At 42.9% G+C, this 23,712-nt stretch overlaps 1 protein-coding gene across 2 annotated transcripts in view; it reads right to left on the bottom strand.

Moving 5' to 3' along the window:
• The window catches only part of Ide (insulin degrading enzyme), a 96,421-nt gene that overhangs the window by 26,147 nt on the left and 46,562 nt on the right, over nucleotides 1–23,712 (bottom strand). For both annotated transcript variants that reach the window (XM_052186654.1, XM_052186655.1), the window contains 9 exons: nucleotides 23,520–23,632; nucleotides 22,944–23,106; nucleotides 20,391–20,483; nucleotides 19,920–20,011; nucleotides 18,232–18,312; nucleotides 15,980–16,083; nucleotides 7,143–7,245; nucleotides 4,141–4,263; nucleotides 1,932–2,014 (listed from right to left, as the gene is read on the bottom strand). In XM_052186654.1, the coding sequence (XP_052042614.1) occupies nucleotides 1,932–2,014; nucleotides 4,141–4,263; nucleotides 7,143–7,245; nucleotides 15,980–16,083; nucleotides 18,232–18,312; nucleotides 19,920–20,011; nucleotides 20,391–20,483; nucleotides 22,944–23,106; nucleotides 23,520–23,632 (955 nt within the window). The remainder of the gene's footprint in view (nucleotides 1–1,931; nucleotides 2,015–4,140; nucleotides 4,264–7,142; nucleotides 7,246–15,979; nucleotides 16,084–18,231; nucleotides 18,313–19,919; nucleotides 20,012–20,390; nucleotides 20,484–22,943; nucleotides 23,107–23,519; nucleotides 23,633–23,712) is intronic.

The raw sequence follows: 23,712 nt of genomic DNA, 5'->3' as shown, positions 1-23,712 counted from the left end.
CTTTCTTTCTTATTCCTCTTTTTTAAGTTTTTGAAGACAGGGTTTCTCTGTGTAGCCCCAGATATCCTGGAACTTGATATGTAGACCAGACTAGCCTCAAACTCAGAGGTCCACCTGCCTCTGCCTCTGCCTCCTGGGCGCTGGCAATAAAGGCATGTGTCACCATGCGCTACTTACAATCTCTATTCAAATGTATGTATGACAAGATCAACAGTCATTCTCTAGGGAAAAACAGATTGGGGGAGGGAGATAAATCTGTGGGAAGCAGACATTTTCAATTTCAGAAACTGTGCTGAGCAGATCAGAAGAGAAATGGTAAAGAGTTTCTCAAAAGGTATTGTCAAGAAAATAACTATTATAGTTATAGCAACCAAGGGGAAGATGTGGACAAGCAGCTTAGCATATTCAATTATCCCCGTGATGGGTGGGGCAGCTCAGCCCTATAACCTCAGCACTCAGGAGGCCAAGGCAGGAGGGTCATCATGCGTCTATGTCCAGTATGGGGGCTTCACGTGGAGTTCCAGGTCAGTCCGGCTAGGGTAAGACTTTGCCTCAAAAAGCCAAACCTAAGGAATAGGTCAGAGGTTAGGAACCTCTGACCCAAGCTCAGTTCCCAGAATCCACTCCAGATGGCTCACAATCTCATACAACTGCAGGTCCAAAGGATCCAACACCTCTCTGGCCTCCAGGGTACCTACATACATGTGTACATGTGCATATGCAGACACATACACATACATAGAAATAAATTAGGAAAATTCTATAAACACTAAACCAACCAGACAAACAAGCAAAGAATCCACTCCTACTACCCAAGAAATTAAAAATAGGTTAGAAAATATGTACATCTCATAGTATAGAACACTATGCATATCCCTATAATCTTAACATATTTCCTTGTAACAATTATTAACTTCCTATTTAGGTATTTTCCTTTCCAAAACATTCAAAGTTATCGCTTTGATTTATGCTTTGCCATTTGAACAATGTAAAACTCAAAGAAGCTTTTGTCATATTGAACATTGTTAAATGATAAATTAATTTTTAAAAGAACATTGTATTTTAGAAGTATAACATTACAATATGAGCCAGGTATGGTAGTGTACATCTGTAATTCCAACATTAGGGATAAGACAGGAGAACAACCTGCCTGTGTGTTCACTTACATTATTTGAAAGTATTCTAAAATTTAGCAGTTTAAAACCACTAACATTGACCATGAAGTGCACACCTGTCTCAAGACTGGGAATGTGAGAACCGCAGGTCGGTAGTCCAGGCTCAAGGTCTTTAGCAAGGTCATAGTCAAGTGTGTTCTGGGGCCTTGCTCTTCGGAAGGTTTAGCTAGGGCTTGAACTTCTTCCCTAAGTTCAACTTTGTCACTGTTCGAAGGCTCATACATGGACCTCTCTAAAGGCAAACATCATTACAGGAAGTCCTACTTCCCTCTTTCCCACTATGCATAAACACATTCATGTGTACCTTTACAAACATATATACATGTATACATGTATTTATTCACACTTATAAACATCCCTGGGCATATATACAAACACACAGATACACACACATACCCAGGCACATCTCTGGGCAAGTTTCAGGAAGTGAAAAAAAAAAGAACCAAGAAAAACATTCCAATTGTTACTTCTTTCCTTAATGAAGCTTCTGGATAAATCTGTAACTCCTTCATATTCTCAAGTACTGACAGCTAAGAAGCCCCTCTTACTAAGAGCTAACACGAATCACGTTAGCCAAAGGGTATTATACTCATGAATGCAAGGAAGAATGAACTTTGGTTCTCAGCAATTCCTCACAGCCTTGGCTTGGAGAAATTGAATTCTCATCATTTCAAGATATGGATGCTTAAGAACAGAAAACTCAACAAAACCTAACTGCTGATTTTTTAAGTTGTTTGGCTAGATTCAATTACATACCTGAAAAATTCAAAGTTGAGGCAAGCTTTCGGCAAGAAAAATTTATCATCTTGCTTGAACCACAGCTTACTCATGGCTGTATCCTGGGACAGAGGAACAGTTCAGTTAGGAAAACAGAGATGCATTCCAAAAAAGCACTCTCCAAGTTAAGGAGCAAAGCACACTGATCTGACGGTCGCTGTTCCACAGCCCTGAAGCACCCAGGTCAGAGAGAGACCAGAGAGGAGACTGCCAGCCCTGTGACAAAGAACAGTCAGCTCTCTACTCCGTGAATAGGGAGATGAGAGCATGGGGGGACAGATAGGGACATTAGCACCAGTGCTCTGTCGGCATCTTTCTGGACACTGGTAGCCGCTCTCTATGCTCAGCCTATGGGTTGTGAGCCCTATGTGCATGGGGTGTCACACATCAGGTGTTTCCATTATGATTCTTAACAGCAGCAACACTGAAGTTATGAAGTAGCAATGAAATAATTTATGGCTGGGGTCACTAGCTGCAATAAGGGGTTGCAGCGTCAGAAGGGTAAGAGCCACTGCTCTATGTGATCCACAACCCTTGCTGGCTGGGATTCACACCCTTGTATAGTCTGGCTTTCATCAGGGTTAGTGTGCCTAACTGACAAACATGTCAGACAGACTCAACAGCACCAGTCTCCAAGATTTAATTCTAAGGCGCTGGCTCCTGCCTGGGTCACCCACTGTCTCCGTTCATCTGGGGAAAGCCAGCTGCCATGTCAAACAGCTCTATGGAGCTGGGAAGTCTGCATGACGAACACCAAGGTCTGTTAACCGCAGAACTGTGCCTGGGAAAGAATCCTCCAGCCCCAGTTGAGCCTTCCAGAGAGCAAACCCTCAGACAGCACCTCACCACAGCCTCAGTACAGGACATTACAGAACCAGAACCCCAACCCAAAGTTTATCTTTGCGGTTTTAATTGACTTTTAAAACGATGTTTGTGGTTTTGAAGTTGATAGGTTTTAGAATAATTTGTTATGCTGCAGTAGAAAACATACAAAGATGAACAATCTAAAAACGCCTTAACTTATTTCACTCATTCTATACTAAGAATGCTCTCAAATGTTCATTTGAAACTTTGAAATTCTGTTAGGCATTGTGATTGATGGAATGTGCTCACCACTTTACTTTGACAAAATATTTAATAACAGTCCTGCCAGGCATGAGGCACAACTGCCACGCTAGCATTTGAAAAGCTGGAGGAGTGATGAGGCTAGACTCCGCCACACTGAGCCAGCCTGAGCTCCACAGCACAACCCCGTCTAAAAATACAAGGACTAGGACATAGCTTAGCACTAGAGCTCTCACCCAAGGAGAGGCAGTGAGTAAAATGTTCCTCCTTTGCTTAACATAGTAACTCATTAAAGTCTTCTCAAAAGCACTAATAACCCAGTTGCTTAAGATAATGAAATTCCATGTTCCTGAACAGCGAGATTAGGTGATCTGAAGACAAAAACAACAGAAGGGAGCATCTACATACAGTCTTGAGGTTTAGTTTGTAAGAGACTATGCTGCGACCTTTCTACAACTTTATCCAAGGTATGAAATGACAACATGAAAAGAACATTCTGAAAACAATATGGGGATCCCTCTCCCTCCCCTCCCCCCACTCGTTACTACAGGAGCTCCAAGCAGCCAGAGTAGCCACTGTCAGCATCGGACCCTTCAGATTTAGAGGAATCTGTCCAACAGCAGCCTTCCACAGGCTTTCTTCCAGTGGCGCCCCTCACCACCTTGCCGAGGTGTGGCAAACCCACTTTAGCAGGTCTTCCGTGGACATGCAGAGGAGTCTGGGACCTTTCAACGAACTTCATTAGAACCCTGACTTTATATTTTTCTGTAGATGCTATGTTGTCCAGGTTTGTTTTGTTTTTTTTTTTGCTGTTGCATTTTTAACTTCATATTATTTCTTCCATTCTTTTACAGAATTTCTATCATCTCTTAGGATGTAACAAATCCTAAATTAACCAAGTTCCAAATATAAGAAATTATCTTTATTTGTCCATGTAATGGGTCTGGCCTTTACATTTAAAACCACTGACTGTGGTATGGTAGCGTGCCTTACAGAACAAGAGATCAGGAGCTGAAGCAAGAGGATCATTTGACCCTCAAGCGTTGGGTAACATCAGACACCACCACTGCCACCCCACATGTATAAACAAACAAACAAAAAAACTGCAGATTTAACACATTACCTTAATGAGAGCAGGGTATGGTGTTGCATCTTTTTCTAATGACAAAATCTCAAAATTTGTAGGAATAAATTCATTCTTTGTTGGAAGTTTAAATTTTCCATTCAGGTCAGCATTTTGCCATTTCTAAATGAATAATAAAATACACACACATGAAAGCAACCACTAATATAACTCAAGAGTTAAGAATACTGTCTTTGGGCTGAGGGTATACCCTGGTTTGAGCTACTGCATCACGCCACAGAGTAATGACAAATGTCATCTGAACACAGTGGCTCACACCTGAATCTAGCACTTGGGAAGCTGAGGCAGGATCCCCAGTTAGATGCTGACTTCTCGGCCAGCCAGGGCTAGCTAATGAGAACCCCTCTCAAAACTACAAACAAGGCCAGGCAGTAGTGGCGCATGCCTTTAATCCCAGCACTCGGGAGGCAGAGGCAGGCGGATTTCTGAGTTCGAGGCCAGCCTGATCTACAGAGTAAGTTCCAGGACAGCCAGGGCTACACAGAGAAACCCTGTCTCGAAAAAAACCAAAAAACTACAAACAAACAAAATAAATAAGACAAAACAAACCAAACAAACTGGGGTCTCTGTTCACTAAGTAAGCCAACGGGAGAGAACGTTCTCCCATCAGACATAAAGGGGCACAACCTGAATCTACTGATGGATTTCCATGCAACCTGAGGTTATCTTTCTGGTACTAAGAGATGTGACGTTCATCTATACATTTTTTTTTTCTTTCTCCAGCTTCTTATCAGCTGCTTAAAGAAAAATCTGAGTAGGGAAGTATCACATTTGGAATGTAAATGAGTAAAATAACTTAAACAGGAAAAATCTGAATTAATGGAACAGAGAATCTGACAGGTCTATATCTGTTCTAGCTCTTTAAAAACTAATCATGTACACAGGCACATTTAAACCATACTTTCAGTTATGCCCCCATTTATGACCTGAAGCCCAGGCTAGAGGGTTTCTTTCACTTCGGTACTTTTAATTTTTCACTTATTTATTTTGTATGTAGCTGCACACACCCATGACACTTGAGTGAAAGTCAGAGGACAAGCTGTAGGAATCAGTTCTCTCCTTCCAACCACCATGTGGGTTACCAGTGTAGGCAGCAGGTGCCTCTCACCAACCCACCACTTCAGGTATTCTTTCCAGAAGACATGCCGCGACTGTTAGGTAAGCCAACAACTCAGGGTGAGGCAAAACACATGACTTATGTCTCCACTGACACATGAAATGGCTCTGGCAGCCAAGCGGAGAACTGAGGCCTGGGATTGGTGAACCCTAATGTATGCACTGCTTCCTGGCTGTTAGAAGCCCAGAGTCATAAAGAGAAGATGTTTTATTATTAGAAGCCCAAAAGGCAAGCAAGCACCATTAACTCTGGATTCAGTCACCTAGAGGACCCGGCACAGCTTTGGAGATGCTGAAATTCGATTTTGGTGTCAACACTTGCAGTTCTTTGGCATGGGGAGAGTAGAGAGTTGCACAAACGTTTTCACCTGCAGCTTAAGTTTCCAGAAAGGCTGAGCTGGGGCTAAGAAATCCATAGCAAGCCATTCACTGCTGGTCTTCCAGATAAACTTAAAAAGAATTCTATAGGGTCACGACTTGGTAAACAGGAGGTTTTATGGTCATGGTTTGATAAACAGGGGTCGGGCTAGAGGAGTCTCTTTGTTTTTAGGTTATTTCAGCCCCAGCATTGACTAAAGAAAGATGAGGTTTTTCTTAGTTTAAGAATTTGGACTTGGCCGGGTGGTGGTGGTGCATGCCTGTAATCCTAGCACTCTAGGAGGCAGAGGCAGAAACCCTGTCTCAAAAAAACAAAAAAAAGAGGACTTAGTCCCACTCTGGAGGGCATCACAATGTCAGAGATCCCTGAAGAATCAGTAATAATTTTTTTTCTTAAATTATTTCTTTTTTTTAGACCAGAGAGATGGCTCATCAAGCACTGGCCACACCAACCAGCCTGGATATCTGAGCTGCAGTCCTGGAACCCTCATGGAGGTAGGAGAGAAAGGACTACACAAAGCTGTCCTATGATCTTCACAAACATATGCACAAAGAATTAAAATTTTATTTTACTGAGCTGGAGAAATGGCTTAGTGATTATGAGCACTGGCTACTCTTCCTGAGGTCCTGAGTTCAAATCAAAGCAACAACATGTTGGTTCACAACCATCTGTAACAGGATCCAATGTCCTCCTCTGGCATGTCTGAAGACAGCTGCAGTGTACTCATATATATAAAATAAATACTTTTTAAAAAACTTATTTTAATATGTTGTCATTGAAAAAAAAAGTTTGGGCTGGAGAGATAGCTCAGAGCACTGGCTGGTCTCCCAGAGGACTCAGGTTCAAATCCCAGCAACTCCATGGCAGCTCACAACTGTCTGTAACTCCAGTTCCAGGACATCTGATGTCCTCATACAGACATACATGCAGACAAAAGAAATAAAAATTAAATTTTAAAAAAGAAGAAGGTTCATTACTTGTAATGTTTTCTTGTACTTTTGAGTTAATCCATAGCCAACAAGGCAAGACAGAAGAAGATTCTATGTAGCTAAGCAAAACTTCAATCACTGACAAATGTGGTAAAATGTAGTCTAAACACAAATGCAGTCTAAATCACGATTATCTTGTGCTGACAACACGAATAATCAGACAATGAGGGCAAAATATAATGCTACCCAAAAGTAAAAGCAGTGTGCGTCCCAGCCAGGACGGCAGCAGCGCTGCCAGCCCACTGCAGCTGCAGCTTGTCCCCCACGGCCCCACTTCCACAGCTCTTGCCCTCCTGGCGCTGTGCGACTATGTTCACGACACTGCAGTGCTGCCGGGATGCATAAAGTTGGGCGTCAATTTCGCAGCCCTGGTGTTTAATAACGCAGGAGAGTGCCAGGGCGCCCGCTTCACCACCAGCTCCGCCGTCCATCTCTCTAGCTCCTCTTTCGCTCTTCCCAGGGAACCATGAGGATGTTCTCAGGTGACTTGATCCTACCTGAATGACCTCCTCTGGGATAGCTTCTTGCTTGTACTGCGTTCCATACCACTGCTCTGTGCGGTCAGTTTTCCCTTCAAATGATTTGGAAACTATCGCCACCCTAGAGACAGATGGAAAACACAAACAGAAATGTGGCCGTAAACCTATGACACAAATATCATATGTACAGACTTTGGCCCATGAAAATGTAAACACTGTCCAAGAATGGGCAGGCCGTGTCCTAATTTGCCTTCTGTTGCTGTAATAAACACCAGGGCCAAGAAAAAAAGCATGCTGGGAAAGAAAGGGTTTATTCCATGTTACAGCTCAGTCCTTCCTTGAGGGGTGTCAGGGCAGAAACCTGGGGCAGGAACAGAATCGGACCGTGGAGAAACGCTGCTCACACGCCTGCTCCTAACGGCTCGTTCAGCTTGCATTTAACCACAACTAACCACTGCCTACTGGGCTAGCCACCCCACTCCCACATCAACATTAGTCAAGAAACCATAACCCCACCTGATAAAGGTATTTTCTCTGTTGAAGTTCCCCCTTTTCAGATGACCCTAGCTTGTATCAGTCAGGTTGACACACACACAAAAAAACAAACAAACAAACAAACAAAAAACACCAACCACCCGGACCTCCTAAAACCCAATCAACACTCAGCACATGCACCGGCTTCCCATCATCCTCTGTTCACAGCCCACTGATTTTAGTGCAAAAAGGCCTGCTATAGGAGAGATTTCCTCTAGGTATGCTATTGCCTAATTTAAAAGAAAGGAAAATATAGACCAAGGATGGGGATATGGCACCTGTCTGCGATCCAGCTGAGGTGGGAGCACCATAAGCTGGAGGCCAGCCTTAGCTACATAGCTAGACTCTAACAGCAACAAAATCAAAGTTATTACGAAATGGTCCTTAGAAGCATACTCCTTCCCAGATAGCTCAGGCTTAGAGGTAACGGTAATAGCTAAGAATGTAGGTTCATCGAGTGATCATACAGACTTCAGATGTGGGCTGGAGGCACAGCTCACAATGGAATACACACCTAGCAGATGTGAGGTATGTATTCCTCACTTTTCCTAACTTTTCACATCTATTCTATGTTCTACACTCCCACACCCCAACTCCCAAGACAAGGTTTCTCTGTGTAACCCTGGCTATCCTGGAACTCACCATGTATACCAAACTGATCTTAAACTCAGAGATCCACTTGCCTCTGTCTCCTGAGTACTGACTGGGATTAAAGGCTTGTGCCACCACCACCTGGCTCTGTTCTGTGTTCTTTTCCTACCAGAAACGAACACTAAGTTTACCTACTCTAAGCACACTGGTCTTCCTGCTGGGAGACGAGGGAACAAGGAGAAACTCCCACCTTCTGGCCTATTAAGAGATATCTTTGATGAGACACCGGAGAACTCAAATGGTTGGGAAGTCAAGAAATTTGTGATGTTTTGAATGAGAAACGCCCTCCAAAGTCTTGGGCATTTGTATGCACAGTGCCTTATTGGGGGCCCTGTTTGGGGAGGTGTAAGAGGTGTGGCCTTGCAGGAGGAAGTATTCCACTAGGGGTGGGGGTTTAGAAACATTACAAGGCTGATGCCGTTTCTAGCCTGCTCTCTCTCCTCCACACTTGTGGCTCATGCTGTGAGCTCACTGTTCTCGCTCCCATGGCCATGCTTTGCTGCCAGGATGATCTGTTCATAAGCCAAATAAACTCTCCCTCTCTAAGTTTCCTTGGCTGTGGCGTTTTAACACAGCAATAGAGAAGTCACTAATTCAGAGAGGGAAGGCGGAGACAGAATGTCCAAAAGACAGACTATTTTAAGAATCACTGGGCTACTGGGCTGAAGAGACAGGTCAATAGACAGGACTTGCCTACTGTGACAGATGCTGTGGATTTGATCTCAAGCACCAGGGGGGATAAGGAGAGAGAGCAAGAACCTTTTATCAGCAAAATTCTGTAAGCTTGTCTTACCTACCTCTTACCTATTTAAACTGAAATCATTACATTCCCACCAGCACACTGAACCCCACACTGGGACAAAGCCCATTCTGAACCTTTTAGATCGAGGAATTCTAGACAATGAGCTTGGCTGGCTAGCTTAGCATACAGTCAGTTGGTTCTGTTTCTCTCTCAGTCCAGCTCAGTAACTAGGCCTGTGTCAGCACTTACTCATGCCATGGGTCCTCTCAGGTGTGGTTGGAGCCTCTGAATGCTGCCCTCACAGCAGAGTGCGTAGTACTGCCATCAGTGTGCCCCTCTGCTCAATCGCAGTCACTGTCAGAATCTGCATCTCTCTTTCCATTTTCATGTATCAGGTGTGTGTGGTGTGTGTGGTGTGGTGTGTGTGTGGTGTGGTGTGTGTGTGGGGAGGTGGTGGTGTGTGCGCATGGCGGGCCAAGGTGATGCTGTAAACTGCCCTCAGTGCTCTTCCACTTGATTCACTGTGTCAGGATCTCTCAAGCAAACCCAGAGTTCGCCAACACTGTTAAGTCTCCCTAGCTAGACTGCGTCGGGATTCCCTGTCTCTTCCTTCCAAGCCTGGAGTTACAGGTGGGCCTCCAAGGCCACCTGTCACTTACATGGTTCCAGCAAGCACTTCAACCTCTAGGCCATTTTTCTAGCTGCAGAACCAAGATCTCCATTCCAAATTCCTATTGGACTTCCAAAACAGCAATGGCTGTCTGAATTACCTTCCATTTTTAATTCATTCTTCAGAACAACTATACTTGCTTTTATCAACCATCTTTGAGGCAGACACTAATCAGTTCAATTCACCTATCTGCCAATCTGGACTGGTCTACCTGTCACTGATCACTACCAATTCCAGAAAACAAGCTAAATAAGAAGAGACATATTCCACAAACACACAAGAGAAGAATTAGAGCTAGGAGATCAGAGAGCTCTGTCATATCGTCCACAAGGGAATGATGGGCATTGACAGAATGCTCCCTGGGGGCTGCATGGAACCCCCGCAGGGAGAAGCAAGTGCTGCACAAGTTTAGCATCCTGAGTCTGATCCCTGGGACCCATGGACCAGCAGGAGAGAACTGACTCCATCAAGCTGTCCTCTGACCTCCATAAGCACTCTATGGTAAGCACATGCCCACGCCCAAAGGTGGATCGGAGAATGGGAGGATTAGGTGGGAAGGGAGAGGGGAGATGGAGTGGAGGGAGAGAATGAGGGGAAGACAGCTAGAATTCAAGAGTATTGAAGGGCAATATGGAAACATAGTGCAGTGGAAAAGAAACTTACTATACGATAGGAAGACAATCCTAATGAAGTCTCTAAATAACGGGGAGATAGACACCTTAGGGCATTAAACTAAGTTTCCATAGTCAAGATTGGGTTTCATTCCAAAGAGTCCCATGGAAATTCCCAAATAACCCAGGCTGCTGCCAAGACAATTGGTTGTTCTCCAAACACTGACGGCAGACTCCATTGCTGAAGATAACAGCCACACAACCCACTGAACATGGAGAGGCAGAGCTGGTGCTTACATAGACCATTGGCCCCCATAGTCTAGTGTCTATCACGCAGAACAGTACTCTGCTGGCTACCAAAAGAGAAAAGAAAACACCGAACCAACCACAAAACCTTTGCTGTACAATCTGCCCTGCCTGTAAAATATGTTAGGGCAACAGTGGCACGAACCTTGTGGCAGTGACCTAGTTGGTTTGACCTAAGGTCCTCTCCATGAGATGGAGCCCATACCTGACATTGCTTGGGTGGTCAAGAACCAGAGTCATAGATCACAGAGATCTACAGTAAAACTAAGTACCGCTAGACCTTAAAACAAAAATATAACAATAACATGAGTCCTACTGATAGTCTGCTATACTCATAGATCAGTGTTATTCAGCTGTCATCAGAAAAGCAGCAGACAGGAGCAAATACAGAATACCACAGCCAGGCTCCTAATGGAGAATGCGAGGGCCACTGATTCTAGTGCCTTCTCTTCGGCTCTTTCATTTTTCTGTTGTCTTGTTTTATCCAACTTTGATGTGATGGTTTTGTTTTATCTTATTATATATTTTTTATTATGTTGTGTTGTTATCTCCTAAATGTCTGTTCTTTTCTAATAAGAGAGAGAATGGATGCAAATAGGAGAGGAGGTGGGAATAAAGGGAGAGAAATCCTATTTAAGTTATATGAGAAAGGGATCTATAATTAATAAAGGGGGGGGCCATCTAGAAACAAAAGGTTTCCTAGCTACAGATATTAAATGACATTATGGTTTCCAGGAAGTAACTTCTTGTGAGACTTTTGCAAATAATGCCTGAGAGAAAAAGGAAACAACTAAAGACTAGAGAGAGAGAGGCCTCGAGGCAACTATGGAATCCAGGTACTCTAAAGGCATGAGCTGGCAAGTCGAAACCTGGGTGTGGCAGATACTGACTCTCAGTCTTTGAAGTCTTGCCAGAGTCTCAGTGAAGATCTAAATTAGCAATTTAGTCTTTGCAGGCCTCAGTTTCATTATTTTTTTCTCCACTGAGATTCATATTAGGCTAACATTATTTCTCCACTAGTAGAATTCTACAATTTCATAACAAATTAGATTTTGTTTGTTTCTGGTGCTGGAATTGAACCCAGGGCCTCCCTGCACATGCTAAGTGCATGCACCATCATTATGATATACCCTCAATCCCTCAATCTAGATTTTTAAAAGATATACGCAAAAGAAAAAGCTGCAAATAATGTAGAGAGTGGTAGTGGGGTGCTATGACACCTGGCATGACTTGACATTGACCAAAGTGAAGTTCCTCTCCAAGCCTCCCAGCAGGAATTCCTGTGCTAGCCATTGACCAAGGTGAAGCCCATTGTTCTCCAAGGACACCCGCCTCCTGTGGAGCGAGCAGAACCAGTTCTGCAGACCTGTTTCCAGCCTTTGGGGGAAGGGTCCCCCACCCCCCCATATATATTTGGAGACCTCCATTAAACTTTGAGTCTTGAGCAGGAAATCTTGCCGTGACTCCATGTTTCTCCAGTCACCCTGTTCCCATCCCTAGCTTTCCTTCCAGGGAACCTGGGAACCTGTTCCAACGTAGCCGTGGGCAGCTACACAAGCAAATAAAAATTATATTGAGGAAAGAATAACAACAAAGGGCAAGTGCTGAGGAGACCCAGGATCGTGATAAGCACTGAGATGCGTGTACATCTGTGTGCTCTGTGTCCTAGCCACAGACCCCTGCCTCCTGCCGCAAGTCTGTTAAACTAAGAAGAAATCAAGCAAGAAAGATGAAAAATGAGCTATAAAAGCTTGAGGAAAATTCAGCCAACTTTTCTTGACCTCTTAACCATACCAGCTCGAATTCTGCAAAGATAAAGACAGTTCCTATCTAGAGGAAATAACTGTATACTTGACAGAATGCATGACTTAAAGCAAACTGCTAAGCTAGTTCCATGGTAAGAGACTGTTCCTCTCTTTCTAAATAAACTATCTTTGGAAAACACCATTGGCCTGTACACTATGCAACTGAACCAAAAACAGAAAAGAGCTGAAGCCCAAGATGGGAAGTCAGACATAGTCCAAGCCCAGGCACAGACTGCGCAATATCTGCATATAGGGAAGCAGTAAACACAATAGCCACTGCTCTTAGCCCTTTGGAAAAGACTGGAGGATATGAAAAGAGGCAGGAAACTAGAGATGGGCAAACACAATTTTAAAGAGAAACAATGGAACCTAGACACCATAAGCCAGTGGATTAAGCAGAGACTTCTGAGAATTGTACAGTCAACACTTAGGCTATGAAACAGACAAGACAGGCCCTGAGTGGATCATCATGAATAACAAGTCCCAAATTAATAGAATTATTTATGACTTAAACAAGGAACACAGCAAAGACACTGTCGCTGCACCGTGACAGAGTATGAAAAAGACACTAACTGGTCAAGCATGAGAAGGTGAGGTCTGAGGATGAACTAGAAACAGGCACACCCACAGACCAGCAAACAGTATCAACACTGAAAAGAAACTTCTCTACCTTAACATTCATCTGAGTTCCCTTTCTTCTGAGGAATTTAGACCCGGGTGGAAATTACTTAGGAATTACAGCATAACAGTAGCACCCTGATGGGCCGCATTAAAAAGCCTCTCACTTCTTTTCACTGAGCCTTTCCTTCCCTGGTAGCAATATAAAACTTGTGGTATTTAGAAAGTAAAATGTACCTTTGAGCAACACTGTTCTTGCCTGGCAGCTGGCAAGATTATCCCAGGCTGTTCTGCACTTCCTTGGTGACCTGCCGCAGCAGTTACAGTGACAGCAATCACAGATCTAAGCCTCTATAGGAAAAACACTTTTCTTTAAAGTGACAGTAAGAGGAAAATGAGAGTCTTAAAGTCTAATTGCACAAGATAGCAAATTTAGAAACAGCAATCTAATCACCAGCAAAGTGTGGGCTCTGGCACATGCACTCCCCAAATGCTGGGACTACAACTGAAATCATGATTTTTCAGGAGTGTGTGTGTGTGTGTGTGTGTGTGTGTGTTTGAACATGTCTTGTATATGGGTACATGCTACATTGGGTATTTATGGTCTGAGAAAAACATTGGAGTGCCACCTTAATACGGGTCCTAGAGTTCAAGTCAGATTGCCAGGCGTGCACGGCAAGCATGTTTACTTGCTGGTATAGTGTGGGGTCCTGCTATAGCCCACGCTGACTTCCAATTCACTGTATGTCCCCAGCTCACCTCAAACTTGCCACCATACCCAGATGTTTTGTAATTTCTGTGTGGAGGTCTAGTTTACTTTTAGTTAAATGCCTAAGTATTTTATACTTTTGTTGGTTTTAATAAATATTTTAACTTACCCAATTTCTGTGTTGCTATATAGAGAACTGCAATGGAATTCGGGAGTCTGACCTCACAGCCTATACTTCCTGCTATATCAGTTACAGCCTCTGATCATGCAGACTCTACTTCTTCCCCATCTAGGAATGAGCAGCTTCAGTTACATTAGTATTTAAGTGTCAATTTTATTATTAAAAAAAAGAGAGTTGCTGAACTTTGATTCCTCAGTATGTGAGTGAGTTCTCGGCAGTGCAGGAATATGGGTGACTAGCCCACATATCTCAGCTTCTTTGACAACTGGTTTTTGATCTGGTTAAGATCTTCCACATTACAATCAGATATTGAGTAACTGAGGATTAGACAACACCATGGACTTAAAATACTGGCACAAGACTGGGAACCAGGCGTGGCGGGCACACCTGTAATCTCAGCGAGTAGAAGATGAAGGCAGGATGCCCAGGAGTCCAGGCTTACCCTCAGCTACACCTGGGAGACTGTCTCAAACAAAGACTGGAATGGTTGTGCATGCCTGTAAGTCTTAGGAAGGAGAGGGGGAGGATCCATGCGGCTCTGAAGCCAGTCTGAGTTACGGAGCCATTTACAGGCCAGTGGGGCTACAAGATGAGAACCCCCCCATTCCAAAATACAGAACTGGGCTGGAGAGATGGCCCAGTGGCTAAGGGCACTTGGAGTTCTTCCAGGGGACTTAAATTCAGCTCCCAGCACCCACACTGGGTGACTAACAACCACCTGTAACATCACCTCTAGGAGCCCTAACACCCTCTGATTTCTGAGGGCAGCCTCACACATGTGGCACACACTACACAAAGACACGATTAAATCAAAATAAATCTTAAAAACAAACAAAGAAATTGAGCACATGATAGACTATAATTTGTTATGATTGGATACATGAAAACAGATTTAGTTTCTGTATGACCTCAACTTATTTTCATTGACAAAGATTTCTAAACCTTGCCCCTTAATGTATTTTTTAACAAAAAACTAAGGCATTTAACACTTTTATATTTATAAGGCATTTAATATTTAGCACTTAACATAGTCTGATAATAATCCATACTAATCTGAAATTTCTCCATTTCAACACTAAATAAAATACTCAACTAAATCCTCGCTCCAGATGGCCAGTGTCAGAGCCCTGCTGGTGAGAGGAGAGCTGGCCCGTGTCCACGGCTATACTATCTATCTATCCCTCGCCCGGTGCGAGAGGGAGACCTGCTCTGAGAGGCTAAGAGCAGAGGAGATCTGGAACTGAACTGCTTTATTTTCTCTCTTCTGTATTTCCAGCACTGGACTTTAAGGAGGAGGGAGCAGGGAGCAGGGAGCAGGGAGGAGGCAGCCAGGCTGCAGCTGATCACCACTGAGGGCGGAGGGCTGACACCTGCTGTCGTCATTATGCTACTCTCTACCTGTGCAATCAATGTTTCTGTTTGTTTGTGATATTCTGAGAGAAGGTTCCCTGTAACCCAGGTTAGCCTCAAACTGACGATATAACCGAGGCTGGCCTTGCATGCTTGCTATGGGACTATGGGTGAGCACCATCCTGACGGGCTTGGAATCACCCTTGACTTAGAGAGCTCACAGGCCTGGCTTGGCGGTACAGACCTTAATCCCGGCACTCTGAAACACAAGCAGGCACATTTTTGTGAGATGAGGTCAGCTTGATCTACACAGTGACCGCCAGGTCACCCAAGGTTACACAGCAAGATCCTGTTTCAAAAGTACATAGACAGCTGAGTGGGGGTGGTGCACACCTGTAATCCCAACCACTTGGGAGGCAGAGGCAGGCGGATTTCTGAGTTAGAAGCCAGCCTGGTCTACAGAGTGAGTTCCAGAACAGCCAGGGCTATACAGAGAAACCCTGTCTTGAAAAAACCAAATCAAAAACAAAACAAAACAAAAACCCCAAAAACCAAAAAACCAAAAAACAGAAAACAAAAAAAATACATACACATAAAAGTGTTTTATTCACAATCATACATTTTTAGATTCTAACCATGAGAAAAATTTAGTAACAATAAAACTTGCAGAGGACTTACCGGACATTTTCTGGTCTGAGTTTATCAAGAACCATGTCTATCAAGTCCGGTCTAAATTCTTCCAGTAAATATTCAGCTGTGAGCACTCCATTTAGGGGATAATACTTTGAAAAAGTAAAGTAGAAATGATTAATATTTGAGGGCTATCACAGTTTATTAACATAAGCAGATACATAATATAATAACATAATAGACTATGTTTATTACTTTCTGTGCATCTTGTTAGCAGGGTTCTGTTGCACGATACTGTCCCCTTCTCCTCAGCAGTGCCAGGCCCTGTGCACACCAGACAGACCGGCCCCATCATTAAGTCCCACATGTGATGATTTTCCTAAGCACTGTGCCAATCTTCAGATCTTGCATTACTGACACTAAGATAAGTTCTTTGGGGTGGGGTGGGGAAGTAGGTTCTTATTCTGTAGCCCAGGCTAGCCTGAAACTCAAAATCCTACCTCATCCCTCTACAAGCCTGAGCCACTACCAAACCTGGCTCTCATGTTTCCTTTGAAGAAAACTACAGTCAATCCAGTTAAAACTCAGTTGCTAATGAAGAAAAACTGACAATACTGACACCTAGAGGATTTTTAATATACAGTGCACTATTATAGAAGTTTTTGTTGTTGCTTTTGTAAAAGTACTTTCTAAGATTGTGAGACGCACTGACTCATCATGAAAATGTTGGGTAGCCTTTCTAGATACTGCTTCAGGTACTGAGGGCAAGGGGAAGAAAGACACATGAAGTCCCTGCTCCCCCAGAACATGTAACTGGCACAATAAACAAATGGTGTCATATTAACAATAGGTACTGTGAAGCTAAAAAGAAGGGCAGAGGCAGGGGCATTGTTTCAGTTTGGGAGGCTAGGGAAGGTCTTCTGGTGCAGGCCTGTCACCACAGCCACTCAGGGGGCTGAGGCAGGAGGACTGCAATTCAAGGCCTTCCATAGCTACAAAGTGAGCTCAAGACCTAAGCAACTAACTCAATGAGAGTGTTTCAAAACAAAAGAAATAAAGAAAGAGGCTGGGGGTGTAGCTCTGCAGTACAGCCACCCACCCTGTGAGAGGCTGGGGGTGTAGCTCTGCAGTACAGCCACCCACCCTGTGAGAGGCTGGGGGTGTAGCTCTGCAGTACAGCCACCCACCCTGTGAGAGGCTGGGGGTGTAGCTCTGCAGTACAGCCACCCACCCTGTGAGAGGCCTGGATTCAACTGCCATCACTACTGAAGGGAGAGCTGTTGATTAATGTGTGAAAATTAGACAGAAAGCTATTACAGCTAGAGCAACATGGGACTGTAGCCCATGCTGCTTATGGCGACAGAGTGGCTAGGAATGTGGCCAGAGAACACGGCACCTCTCAGATTTCTTCATAGGCCAACGATGCTCTGGATTTTACAACACTAAGGGAAAACCATCAGAGAGTATTAAACAAAGGAATAAAACAATCTGAATTTAGTTCTCAAAACCCATTGAGGGACTGGAGGTATTTTAGAGGTGTTTAGCACTCAGTTTTAGAGTGCTACCTAGTATACATAAAGCTTTGAGTTTGATCCAAACACCACAATAATAATTAATAGTAATAAGTAATTGTAAGGTGTATGCCTTAAAAAAAATCATTTAAGCTAGAAAAGTAAGCTATCACGGAAAACAGGCATGAAACCGTGACAGTACTAAGGGTAGAAGTAGCTCAAACTAGCACAGTAACAAGGGACACAGGGAAAAGAGATGATATAAAATGTCCACAGAGGAAGCGCTGCACAGATGCTGGACAACGGAACGGTGCAGCCAACAAGCAAAGGCCCCTCTGTGGCGGTGTGAGTGAAAATGGCCGCCCACAAGCCCATAGGAAGAGGCACTGCTAAGAGGTGTGGCCTGGTGAGGAAGTGGGCAATGGGGGTGGGCTTTGAGGTTTCAAATGCTCAAGCTAGGCCCAGGGTATCAATAATGGACTAAACCTCTAAACTGTAAGCCAGCCCCAATTAAATGGTTTCTTTTATAAGAGTTGCTGTGGTGACAGCAATAAAACTGTAACTTCACAGCTAAAAAACTAAGACAGCCCATGTGATAAAAATACTACAGAAAGTAACTTTTAGGATAAGGAACAGTAACATTCCAAATTTATCTCATCCTCAAAGGTTGCCCAGTGCTAAAATGCCTGATGTTTTGTGAGTCAGAATTTGTATCATTTGTGTAGCACTGAAAGTAACATGGAGGATCTAGAAGATCTACATACCACTGTGGAAAGAAAATCAACTTACATGCAATTTTCCTGCAATCTTAGATGTATAGCCTCGTGGTCTCTCTTTATCTTTAAACCTAAAAGCAACAGCATTCAAGTCCTAGAACATAAAGTTAACCAAGCAGATTTAAGTCAATTATTCAGAAATACATTTTTATCAACATTACACTTAGGAAAACAGGCAGTAGTTGATTTAAGAATGTATAAGACATGGAAAAATATAAATTAAAACTTATCAACATAAGCTTAAAATAAGTAAACAATTCTAAACAAAAATAAACAGATAATCTGAGAGGTGCCACGCCTGGGCATGAGGGCACACATTTAGAGTTCTAGCGCTTTAGGAGGCTGAAGCAGGAGGATTAGAAGTTCAAGCTGGCATGGATGGCACAGCAAAAGATTATGTTTTTGTTTTCTTTTTTAAAAAAAGGTTCTGGGGCTGGAGAAAGGGCTCAGCTGTTAAGAGCACAGACCGCTCTTCCAGAGGTTGTGAGTTCAATCCCAGCAAACACATGGTGGCTCACAGCCATCTGTAATGAGATCTGATGCACTCTTCTGGGGTATCTGAAGATAGCTACTCACATACATTAAATAAATAAATCTTTAAAAAAAAATGGTTCTACTGCCTAAATTAGTGAAACTACTAGTCAGGGAATCAGAAAACTGTGAAAGAACCTTGTGAAATCCAAAACTTGCAGGAAGATGAATTGGAGACCTGTTGCTGCCACATTAGAAATTTCCACAAGGTATAATTATACTTTAAATTTTGCCAAATTTAACAAGCTGTTCCTTGGGCTGTGAATCAGCTCCATTCTAGGTGCTTGCCTAATACACACCAAGTTCTGCACTGGACCCCAGCACCAGTGGGAAAAGCTACCAATCCAAAATACACATCAGCACTTGATAGGGCTATATATTTAAAGTATTTCTTTAATCCATTTTAAAAGAAGCCTTTTAAAATCTGAATAACAGGCAGGCTCTGTCTAATGTCTCATGCCTTTAATCTCACAACACTCTGGAGGCAGAAACAGGTGGATCTCTGGGTTCAAGGCCTGACTGGTCTACAAAGCTAGTTCCAGGACAGCCAGGGCTACACAGAGAAACCCTATCTAACATAACATAACAAACATAACATAACATAACATAACATAACATAAATAAAGTTTGAAAGACAAATACTTTCTGTTTTATATAGTTTTTTTAAAAAAGTCAGATATGATGGTCTAAGCCTTTAATACCAGCACTAAGGAGGAAGAGGCAGGTGGAGAGCTCCATGGATTTGAGGCCAGCCAAGCTTCTATAGTGAGATGTAAGCCGTCTCAGAAAAGGGGTGGGGCTGGGGCTTTCTATGCATGTAATAAAATCACTTTGAAGAACACAATTATTGTACATGAAACAATTTATTGTTTCCTTTAGACTTTTATCACCAGATCTAAAAATGAACAGATTTTACGCAGCTTTGGGCAGGACATGACACAAGATCTGTAAGGTGCTAGCTTTCCTTAAGAGGCAACGCGATACCTCAGCCCCTAACTCATGCCCCAACTAACTAATCCAACAGCAACAACTAAGCCTGAATTAATACAACTATGCATTGCAACATTCTAGACTTTAATTAAAGAAAAAACAGAAGTTTAACTGGGCCTTAAATTAGCTTACATATGAAAATTAGATGCCTTAAGGAAAATTTCGGTAAAACAAAAGTACCTTGCACTCTTGGAAAACCCATTCTTGAGGTCCTTCTGCACGGAGCTTCTGAATGTATTGAAACATGTGCAAAATTATATCTTCAACGTGTACTGGAAAAAAGGGACAAACTTAAAAACCATTCAGTCCGAATCCTTCAAGCACGGGCTCACTCTTAAGGTAAGTCAGGTTAAATGGAGATAGTCCCTTTAGAACAAGGAGTCCTCACCTCCCTGAGCCTGGTTTAGATGTCCCCCACACACAGCCCTCTGGACTCAGGGATGTGACAGAACAGACACTGGGGCAGTAAATGAAAAGCCATATATACATTTTACCAATATAACATAAAACTGATTGTTAAGAGGCAAGGGTTATGACAAACCAAGGCCAGGTTACACGTGAGAAATACAATGGATAAAGCGTGTGAATTCAAGTGTTACAGCTTTTTCCTACAGCATTGAGAAGTTAAAAAATAAATTCAATAATACTTACATAACCCTTCTTCAGTTAAGTCCACATTAATGATAAAAAACATAAAACCTCGGGCTCCTTCCTTCTGTCCACCAACCAGAGTGTTTACCCAGCCTGCAATATTCAAAGAAAAGGACAATATAATTAAATGTGTGGCTTATCTTTTTAAAATATTGTATTTATTACTATGTGTGCATGGAGTATGTGTATGGTGCACACGCACAGAACATAAGGTGGAGATCGAAGGACAACTTTGTAGAGTCAGTTTTAGGCTTCTAGCTTTACATGAGGTTCAGAGACCAAACTCAGGTCATTCAGCTCTGACGGGGCATTATGCCAGCTGTGGCCTCTCTCATAACAAAAGGTTTTTTAAATGTTCATACTAGAGCTAGGGATGTAGCTCAGTGGTAGAATGCTTAAATCAAATATATGAAACCCTGGCTTCAATCCTGAACAACTCACATTCACACATGGAATCCCTATATTTTTTATTAACATTTTTAAAAATATTCATGTATATGAGTGTGTATATTTACACATGTCTAAGTTATTGGCATCTCTGAGCTGCTTTATGAATGCTAGGATGAAGACTCTGGTTCCCTGGTAAGGCTACAAGCACTGTTAAGCTCTAAGCTATCTGTCCAACTACAACATTAAAGAATTTTATTTTGTGTATGTGTGGGTACACACATGTACCGTAGTGTACAAGTAAAGGGCAGAGAACAACTCTTATAGGGTGATTCTCTCATTCCACCATGTGGCTCCCCGGGTGTGAATTTAGATCATTAGGCTTGGTAGCAAGCACTTTATTGGCTGAACCATGTCATTGGGTCCTGGGGAGGGATTTTTTTTTCATCTTTAGTTCCTTTTCTATTTTCATATGTGCTAATGTATGTCTGCATATGTATGGGCACAGATGTGTGGGTGCACACACATTTAAGGAGCCAAAGTTGATGTGTAATCATCCAGGATCGTTCTTATACCTTATTCACTGAGGTAGGATGCAGCCTTCAAACCCAGAGCTCAGTGATGTAACTAGTCTCCCTAGCCAGTTTGTTCTGGGGAAGCGGAATACCAAGCGGACATGTGGGTTCTGGGGATCTACACCCCCAGTCCTCATGCTTGTATGGCAAGAGCTTTAACCACTGAGCAACAGGCCCCAGTTTTTTAATTATGCACTGTGTGTGTGTGTGCGCGCGTGCGCGCGCGCATTTGCACATACCTTTGTACCTCAGTGTACTTGTAGTGTGCTTGTGGAGATCATAAGACAACCTGAGGAAACTGGTTTTCAACGTCAACCTGTGGGTCTTGGAACTAAACTCAGGCTGTCAGGCTTGGCAGCCAGCACCCTTACCAGGTGAGCCATGTCACCAGCCCTGGTTTCTGATATTTCTGAGATAGGGTCTAGTTTTGTAGTTCACGCTAGCCCGGAACCCCTTATGTAGCTCATGCTGGCCTTGGACTCCCTGGGATTCAGGTGTGTACCACTACCATATCCATCTAACATCCATACTAACCATGAGAAAAAATTAAAACCCTACAGGGCCGGGCGGTGGTGGCACACACTTGTAGTCCCAGCACTATGAGAGGCAGAGGCAGGTGGATTTCTGAGTTCGAGGCCAGCCTAGTCTACAGAATGAGTTCCAGGACAGCCAGGGCTACACAGAGAAACCCTGTCTTGAAAAAAACAAATCTAAAACAAAAAACAAAAAAACAAACAAACAAAAAAACCTTACCCTGCAGGAACAAAATTAGCTCAGAAAGCAAGAATTAGACATGTGCTTAAATGTATACAGTAGCACACAGTAAGTCCTGACAGGGCTTTGGAAATCATCTCCTTCCTACATTTTAAACCTTTCTGATCTAATGGATCAAAGCAGATAAATAGACGACATGTAAAGGTATGGTTGGGAAAAAACTCATCATGGGCTTTTCTTTATTGTTTTGAGACAATAAAGAGATGTATAGCCTAGTCTTGTCTTGATCTACAAAGCCCAAGCTAGACTTGAACTACTGAGCCTCTGCTTCAGAAAGGTAGGATTGCAGGGATGTGAACTGCACTCAGCTGGGCTTTCACAGCCCCGTTTTGTTTGTTTGTTTGTTTAATGTATGTGGGTACACTGTCATTGTCTTCAGACACCCCAGAAGAAGGCATTGGATCCCATTACAGATGGTCGTGAGCCACCATGTGGATGCTGGGACCTGAACTCGGGACCTCTGGAAGAGCATGGGCCTTCTCTCCAGCTGGCTTTGACCTTTTTAACATCTTTTCTTCACTTATAGTATGGCTGTCTATATGGCTCAAGAGTAGAGCACTTGCCCAGCATGTACAAAGGTCTGGGTTCAATTCCAACACATATGATAACTTCTGAAATAGCTTACTATCACTGATCAATAAATACTCAAGGGTACAACAGATTTGTGAAAAGGAGCCAAAAACAAAAAGCAGACACACACTACTGATGAGCGCCTTACTCAAACCCCAACACCCTTCCTTCCTAGATGACCTGAGGGACCGAGTGAGAGACAGGGTGGGGGTGTGACATTCAGAAGGGGCTGCCCAGAGACACTTACCCTTTGACTTAAGTTCTGACAACAGGCTTCCAGGACCTTCATGCCCAATTAGATGACCAAGATAATGACCGGGATTGGATTTGTAGTACTGCTGAAGGTCTGGTATGGGAAATGTCACATAAAGATTCCTAATATCCTTAATAGGTACTATTTTATAAAGTTGCTGGGGAGAAAAAAGACAAATCACAAAATATTTGTTATATCCAACTTATACAGAGTGAAGTAATTACTAATAATGAAGAATACTGATTTTGGTTAATCAGCTGTCAGACTGCAAAGAAATGACCACAAACAAATAAAGCAACTGGGTTCTCATTCAGTGCAATTTTTATATGGGCTAAGTGATCTGGGCTTGGTGCCCTAGATCCTAAGGCTGCTTTGGATTCTTGCCTAGGGCACTGATAATACTTTTAATAGCCTGCCAAGGTCACAGCTACCAAACTATTCTTAGCATGCAAAGACCAAAACATATTGGTGTGTTTTCATTGATACACATTCCTAACATATATAAAATTGATTAGACTGCCATGACAGTTATGTTCACAAATGAAAAATAACAGAAATGTGTGCACTTACTCTAAGATGTTCTTCTTGGAAAGGGTGCTCAGGAAATTCAGGCAGAGGGACGTTTTTATTCTCTACTTCAGAAAATAACTTCACCACCAGATTAGTCAGGTCATCTAAAGATTCTACAAGAAACAAAGATAGAAAACAGAATTTAATCAACCAGAACTGAAGCACAGACAGAAATTAAGGCTGTAAGACCTGA

Source organism: Apodemus sylvaticus, chromosome 1 (genome assembly GCF_947179515.1).
Source record: "Apodemus sylvaticus chromosome 1, mApoSyl1.1, whole genome shotgun sequence".
Lineage (NCBI taxonomy): Eukaryota > Metazoa > Chordata > Mammalia > Rodentia > Muridae > Apodemus > Apodemus sylvaticus.
The sequence above is the reverse complement of the archived record's forward strand: the minus strand, read 5'-3'. Positions and strand labels throughout refer to the sequence as shown.